General features: G+C 37.8%; 1 protein-coding gene across 5 annotated transcripts; it reads right to left on the bottom strand.

Moving 5' to 3' along the window:
* Window positions 1-355: 355 nt before the first annotated feature.
* LOC147519864 (uncharacterized) lies at window positions 356-7,696 on the bottom strand. Of its 5 annotated transcripts, none has more exons than XM_086591398.1 (6): window positions 4,842-7,696; window positions 4,564-4,728; window positions 4,217-4,280; window positions 3,011-3,128; window positions 1,376-2,592; window positions 356-729 (listed from the first exon to the last, which is right to left on the bottom strand). In XM_086591398.1, exon 1 carries the CDS (start codon window positions 7,651-7,653, stop codon window positions 7,078-7,080), a length of 576 nt encoding a protein of 191 aa, XP_086447524.1. In that variant the 5' UTR covers window positions 7,654-7,696; the 3' UTR covers window positions 356-729; window positions 1,376-2,592; window positions 3,011-3,128; window positions 4,217-4,280; window positions 4,564-4,728; window positions 4,842-7,077. The 5 variants fall into 5 exon arrangements, with proteins under 5 accessions (XP_086447524.1, XP_086447523.1, XP_086447526.1 ...); XM_086591397.1 differs by lacking the exon at window positions 4,217-4,280 and having other exon boundaries at window positions 4,842-4,950; window positions 7,023-7,696; XM_086591400.1 differs by lacking the exon at window positions 4,217-4,280 and having other exon boundaries at window positions 4,842-4,950; window positions 7,049-7,696.
* Window positions 7,697-8,281: the final 585 nt, after the last annotated feature.

Raw genomic sequence — 8,281 nt, 5'->3', positions numbered from 1 at the left:
CACAAGGAAAGGTATTAGTTGGTCTCTTTTTCATCGCTTGTTGAAGAAGCAAGACAAGATAACATGTCGTAGTGCAAAACTGCAAATAGGTTCTGATCTATAACTGCGCGCAGAGGCGAAATGCGATGCTTTGTAACCAATCACCTTACACATATACTTCGAGTCTTACACTCGGATGAATTTAGTAATGAATTTCAACTTTTTGGATTAGTACGATGTATCATACTGATACGACTTTCGGACGATAAATTTGTGCACTGTCGTGTGTGTATAGGCGCGTGTAACAACTACATATAATAACCAGTCTTACGAGAAGGAAAGCCTGGCTAGTGTAGCGTCCTGAGAGGGAAACAAGTTGTTATGCAAAACCCTTCAATGAGACGAGTCTCATGCATTTGATCCTTTGACCTTTACAATCTTCAGCCATACCAAAGTTTTGGAGTTAACAAAGTCCAAACTGCAACTATTATAATCTCATAACGAGTTACTTTCCTGTGTTTAAGGAAAAAAAATCAACAAAAAACAGCATTTTCCATAAAGAAGCATTCTGGCTGGAGTCTGGACGTTAATTCTGTAGTAAGCTTCTAACAATCGTAGAGACTTGGTTACCGATCTAATGATGTTGACTTAGTTACAGAGGTTTACTTGAGGCCATTGTTACTTTACCACTGCCAGTATATTGTCTTCAGAAAATGCCAATGCCACATTGTAACCATTCTCTCATGCAACCTGAAATTGCAAGGATGGGCATATGTTTAATATAAGAAACAACATATGCATTCAATAATAGCTTTACCAAAGATCAGAGCCTGACAGTATTTTACAAGCAAACCAAATACTAGATAACTGCAAGGCAGTGGGGCGTGAGCGGAGGTGGAGGAGAGAGGGAGAGATGAGTTTGTGGTGGGGAGAGAGAGAGTTGGGTTTGGTTGAGAAGGAGGGAGAGGGAGAGGAAGAATGAAGGAGGGAGATTGAGGCTGTGTAAATCACTCTTAGATTGTGATAACAGTTTGGAAGAGAGATTGGGAGAGGTTGGAGGCGAAACGGGAAAATGAGAGAAGAGGGGGGTACGGTCAGACACAAAGTAAGAGTTATTTAGGGGTACGGACAGACACATGGGAGAGTGACACGTATGAAGTGGTTTTTTGTGAGAGTGTTGAATAGTGACCTCAAGAGTTCGCTCACGCTCAAGGATTAGATCAACATAAGAACAATTTGTTAGATCTCATGAAAAGACAATTAATAAATATAAAATCCAAAATCAACTGTTACAAAAGTAGAGCCTATAATACTTCATCACGTGTATATAATTTCCAAAAGAGTAGTTGTCTATCTTCTGGTTAGAGAATTGTCATTAAGGTCTGAGGGCACTTACTTGACTGAATAAGGAAATGGATGGAAGGTCCTTCCTTGCTCCAGTTTCAATAGGCTATCGATCCGTTGTTCCCCATTATGCACTTGAAACGTTCAGAATTCTAAAGAAGTTGTATAAAAGAATTGAGACTCCCCTTCAAGGCCATCTCTACTTCTGAGGTTGCTACCTCTAAGATTGTTTCATGTGCAGATGTGCTACCCACAACAACTAAATCAAATCCACCAAGGGACATAGTTTCTCCAGCTTATCTGCACTCAACTGTTGCACATCATGTTCAACAAGGTCACTCGACTCGTTCGTTTGTTCCCACCAGCTACGAAAAATGCTTCTCTTGCACTTCAGCGGAATACCAAGTTGCTGCAGTGGAAAGTCAGCACCTCCAATCCCAGAAAAGAGACAACCTAGTGATGCCACTAGGAAACATGTTCTTTAAAAGAGAGAAATGGCAAGCCACTGTCTCAAAGTGCAAACCTGATATGAAGTACCAAGGACTTATATCTCTCAGCTCCACTGAATCCCATAGTATGGTTCTCTGGATATACCAGAATCATCTCTATTTCTTCAGGCTCATCAGGTGCTGCTCTATTATTGCCAGTCCACACCAAAATTCCAGATCATACACTCACAAAGGACATAATTCTGAGTCTCTAAAAGGAGGTGTTGGTCCCAAGCATCTATGCATTTTAATCCTCTGTAAAGTTTGCAATACCAATACAAGTATGCAAGCAGTTGAACATATCTCTACTGTCCCATTAAGGCCACTTTTTGAGTCTCTAAAGGAGGGTCATCGTCAGTGGTAAGGCTCTCTGAATCGTAATCGAGGAATCAATTTGAGAGGGTATCTGTTGCCGATTGGAAGGTTGTGAAGATACCGTCTTTTCCTTGCAAGCGAGTCAACAGACTCAGGTTTAACTTTGTACACAAAGCGACAAATTGTGCTCTAAACCCTTAATGGAGTACAATCCACTTTTTCAAAGTAACATGTGTCCTGATTGCTGCCTCAGGGAGCTTTCGCTGGAACGTTGGTCTGTGCTCATTCAGAACTCCACCCAATCATAAGATCAGGGATATTAACTCCATCTTCCTCTCGCATAGTCTCTTACAATTTGTTCTAGATTCCTGTTGCCGCTTCCTTCCATATCCAGTTTTCTTCCCAATCTTTCCTCTGCATCAAAGAGCTTTTTCCTCTCCTGAATGTAGGAGGAATCAGGAAGTGTCTATAACAGAGCAGTAAAAAGCAAACGTTATGAATAACAAAATAACTCCATGCATCATTTAGCAGAAAGAATATGAGATTAGGATTGTACTGAGCTTTCAGTTATGAAAGAGAAGCATTTATTCTTAATTCTTAGTTTTTATAAAAAGCAGATACATCATATTATACACAACCACAACTCTAAAAAAAGCAACGCAACAACATCAGGAATCAGATGATGACCTGGAAGCTATAACAGACGAATAAAAAAAAAGAACTAGAAAATAAAACGTTATGAAGAAGAAAATCCCTGCACCAAGGACGGAAATTATGAATACAGTGAGCTTTCAGTTACGAATGAAAAAGAAAAACTGAAAGATTACTACTAAGTAAGCATGCATATCATGTCATACACAGGCATTGAGTCATAACAACCGCACCTCATCATGACCGGAGCAGGTGAGGTGGCTTTCTAGCCTGTCTAAGAGAAAAATCACCTCTTTGGCATTCGAGCAGCATATATAAAATCTACCAGATCTGTAATTAAGGTCTCACAATCTGCAAAACACAAAAAATTGTGACAGTATGAGAAATAGAAAAGAAATCGGCAATATAGCTGCAGTGCTGCACTAGTTACTATTAAAACTTGGTTAAGTGACAGTCAAATAATCAAACTATATCGCACAGTTCACAGATTTGGGAAATATCATAACTATGTTGAGTAGAATTATTCAGTCCAAAACACGGGGAGCTGACAGAAAGAGCATGTCAAAAATGCAATTCATCAAGCTAACATGGACATTCCATGTTTTTAGCAAACTGATTTCACATGAATGCACGGGTGGAGGGGAATGATTATACGGTAGACATGTTATTGATGTGTAAACAATAGGTCTTGATGAATCCTTGTAAGGCTAAATATAATTGCTGTTACTGCTTTTGAGTCCAAATCCAGGACGACTCAAGACTTCTAAAAAGTTTCCATGGAAGAGACTGGATTTGGACCTTAAGAATTAGTTAATACTTGAAACGTAGACACATTGGTCTTTTTGCATCTAAGACAAGGCACGCACAGAAATAATGCTATGACTGAAAAGAGACTTAGCATATCACTTAAAAATGACTGAAAACCAAAAATGTCTATACTGAAAACCAAGAAGGGCCATACCATGAAGATAGTTTGAGTTATTAATTGTGGGAGAAACTAAATAACAGAAAAAAAAAAGTAGATAATTCAAGTACTCCCCGAAAGAACACTTCAAATCGCAACCAGTTTTGAATATGGAAATGACCATCTTAAGATTTGGGTCATGAAAAAGGACAACATAAAAACCATACAAGCAAAGTATATGTGTTTTGGACCTCTAGAAGCCTTTAATGTCAGGAAGCTGGAATCTACATCATCTCAATTAAGTATACATGAGGTCTCACATTTGTCTGGACATATCATCATAAATGGCTCATATACAAAATAATAAACTAACAGCATCTAAAAGGGCCATTACTACGACATAAGTTCTGGATACACACTGCATGCATGATGCATCCCAGGCCGTTATACAGTGCAAAGCCAAACTTTCCTTTTTCTCCAAGTATGCATACAGTCAAAGGCGTACGGAGATACATATTACAAAGTATGAGAGTACCTTATATGCACCCACCACAATCACATGCAAAAGCAGCGACCACACGCACAAACACCCACCATATCTACAGACAGTTTAGAACTAATACTTGAAGCTGTTTAATCTTTCGAGCTAGCATTTATCAGTACTAGTTCCACAGCTTAAGTACATAAGATTAAACATATTTTACAAAAATATATTAATATAATTAAAATGTTGCCAACTTTTTCAAAATTATGTGCTATATGCCATGCTCTATATTATTTTCATGGAATGCTTAACGGCTGAATATGGTTGCTATATGATTATCATAAAAAAAAAAATATGGCTGTTATCGAAAATGACATACATAAGGTGGCTTGATTTACCTGGATACAGAATCCAAACCAAAGAAACTATATTAGTCGCATAAGCTTCAAGGATGTGGCGGAAAAGATGCGTGAGTAGGGAGATAAAACATCTTGCACAAACTTCCCTGGTCTATTCGGATCCAGAAGACATATATAAGTTTGCACAAACATCACTGTGACAACCTGCAACATATGTGTAATGTGTTTGTAGCCAAGTAAATGAAAATTATCAGAAGGCAGAAGCGGGAAAGAGTATGTGACTGCAAACCTAAAATAAATTAACAGGGGTTTTATACCTCTCAGTTCTACCGACCGCCAATTATGGTTCTCCGGGTAACCCAAAAATCATCTCTATCTTGTCAGGCTGAAGAGATGCTGCCTTATTCTTTCCAGTCCACACCATTCCTGGTTGTGGGGGAAAGATGCGTGAATAGGAAGATAAAACAACATTTTGGATTATTTAAATCACGAACCCAACGGATTTCACTCATATTAGGTGTCTCGACAAATACCAGCAACAATTAACGGCTTTTACCATTAGCAACAATTGAGAAAAGTTTGTTCAATATGGAAATCAAGATATGCTCATTAATTCCTAATTTCAACAGGCAGTACCCGTTTCCATTTACTTAAGAGCTTCTAGGTCGGTTCTAATCTATCAATTGCAACCTTTGTGAAATGGAAACTAGATGTTCTAAAGCACTCTAATAAACAAGGCCTAACCTGGGTGAATATTGCTTTTGCTTTTGATATCCTAAGCATCATTGCTATTTCGCAAGGGACAATATTATCATTTATCAGCAATCAATACAACAACATAGAGTCATAAACTGCCAAAACAATTCCAAGATAGACGATCACAGCAGTGATATTCACTTGGCATATGTATTGTCATCTCCCTTCGCCCCAATTTATCAGGAAATATATGTAATATATCCCTCTCACATTTTACACTCTCCCTATCATGTTTACCACCCTCTCCTTTATATTTCTCCTACTTCATTTGGTAGATTTCTTGGAAAGTCAGATTTCCACTAGCTCAAATCAAACACACTCGTTAGTGTATTACAAAAGTAAAATTTTGAAATCACAATGCAATCTCAACTGGTTAAATTCAAGGATATTATGTTATAGACCTTTCTCAATGTTATACTGTAGTAGGATGAATTTCATGGTATATAACTATATGAGGGTTTACTTTTTGAAATACAAAATTAATATCTACTGTACTGATGCCTTTGTGCATCGAATGAATTCTAATCCCATGCAGAATAATCAACCAAAACAACAATATGGGAAAGAAGTCCAAAATAAAGACAAGACCTCCACAAATAATGTACAGAGGCAAAAGATGGATGAACCAATGATCCCATGGAATGTAACTTGAGAACCAAGAAGTAGACGTTTGAATAATTTCATATATGGAACCAACATAAAAAATGAAGGGAGACCATTTGAAGCAAAACCACATCAAGATCACATTGATCTTGGGATGTCCAAAAGCATGTTTAAATGTTGACAAATGGTGCAAACTACACCTCAAGAACACTTAATATCCCCATGAAACCATTAGCTCAGGAGCACACAAGAGTGCATCAAACTCAGGCACCAAAACATACATCTACTTGACTCATAAGAATACGATAATTAAGTTTCAGCCTGTGCATCAACTTTTGGCAGTGCCTAGGTTTACCCAGCAAAGAAACTACTAGACTGCCAAGACCCACCAAAGCCTGAATATGCTCAATTCAACAAATCTAGAAGACCCGATCACCATTCTCTCCGCAGTGAGTCATGCAGCCAACTAAGATCCTGATACAAAAGCTCCATATAAGTAGCAACTATAGAGCACGACATTAAGTCATATGCCTCCTCGATGGCCTCCTCAAGATTATAGACTAAGTGGCCTTCTGCAAGGCTGACACTTCTTGGTATTTAGGTACACAGCTTATGCCTAGGCCTCAAGCCTTACAATGAAAACTGAACCAACTGGTTTTGAATTCGGGCCTCACATATCTAACATTGACGCACTCAACCCCTATTTTCATATATGAAGCTAGAGCCTCAATATCTTTAACGCTTCATTACGAATTTTATATATGCGACATGTTCTTCTTGATTTAAGTTTCAAGCATAATTTTCTAGGTACAATAAGGTTTATGTCTCCATATGCCTTCTAGGCTTGCCTTCCGCTTCAAAGAGGCACTCCGCCCGAGGCTTAAAAATTATCTGTAAGTTGTAACAATGTTTACTAGGGAAAATACTTTAAATAGTATACCATAAATACAGACAATTTTATGTAGTATGTGTGTACTTACACTACAGCTTGACGATCAGCAAACTTCTTTTCAAACACACACATGTTGTCCCATGTTGCAAAATGTTTACTAGGTGCTCCACATTGTATCTAACATTTGTAGAGTTCGCTATAACTAACAAATAAATTTCAAAATACACAAAACTAAATATTTACTAACATTGTAATATATTAAGAAGGCAATACTGCTGTCCAGCTCCTTGAGAGGTAAAATATCAGATTCTTCTTCTATTGTCCACGCGTGCTTTCTTGATTCCATGCTCTGATTCTTGACGACCACTACTCTGTATCTTATGAAGCTTCCCCCTAACAAAGTTGACAGTATTGTTCATGGACGAGGATGTAAAATAATCGTCGTTCGATGACACTCTAGTGATTAAAAGGTCTTCACCCTCCCTTTTATTATTATTAATCTCTGCCAGTGATGGTTTATTTAGTCTAGCTAGAACTTCCCTTCTCCTACATTCCAATTTCTCCTTTGTGTCAATAAGGGTCTCGAAATTTGGAGCATATGACACATGTAACTTATTCCCAAGAAACACAAACTCATCCAATTTTCTCTTTGCAAATCTTGCATTGCTGACCTGTAAAAACTTTATCCAGTACACATCTGTAAATGGCTCACACTCCTCTTCGTCCATTGGTTTACATTCTTCTATCTCTCCATATGATTCCAACAATTTTAACACCTCGTCTCCACATCCTAACGCCGGCACGTTCTTAACGATCAGATATTTTGATTCGTCACAAACTGTGTACACCCGAACAGCCGGTGTTTCGTTTCGCGGCATCTCGAATTTTTGCTCTCTCAATCAGATCAGAAAGTGAACAAGGAAATTGAAGGCTTTATATTTCCATGGGCTTTTAAGATTCAAGCCCAATGGGCCTGATCTCATCTATTGTCTGTGATGACGTCATGACACAACATTTTAGTTATGACTTGTGACACAATTTTGAGGCATAGGTTGAAGTGAATAACTACTACCGGGTACCGGGTAATGTATATCCCCTATGGACGCGGCGCTTTTTTTACGTCAATTTTGTATTAAACTTCTAAATATTCCTTATTCTGATGTTGATTACAGATATGTTGGTTGATCAAGAAAAACTGAAAAAGGTGTTGAATCACTTTTGGAGAGAACTCAATGCAAGAAAGGAGCATTATTCTCAGAATATGCAAGGTAGAAACATTAAAGCTGAACTAATAAAAGTAAATGTGTTTTATACTATGTACACTTTACAGTGCGCCGCAATGTTTTGAAAACCGAACCGGTAATCGAACCGATTTTTTGTTAAAATGGTTCAACCATGGTTCGACTCGGTCGGACCGATTGATGTTTATTTAGCAAATTTTTAATAATTACAATAATAAAATGAATAAATACATGTTTTAATTCAATATTAATTTGTATTATATAT

This window comes from Coptis chinensis, chromosome 2, assembly GCF_015680905.1.
Source record: "Coptis chinensis isolate HL-2020 chromosome 2, ASM1568090v1, whole genome shotgun sequence".
Taxonomy (NCBI): domain Eukaryota; kingdom Viridiplantae; phylum Streptophyta; class Magnoliopsida; order Ranunculales; family Ranunculaceae; genus Coptis; species Coptis chinensis.
This window is presented reverse-complemented; position numbering and strand designations above follow the sequence as displayed.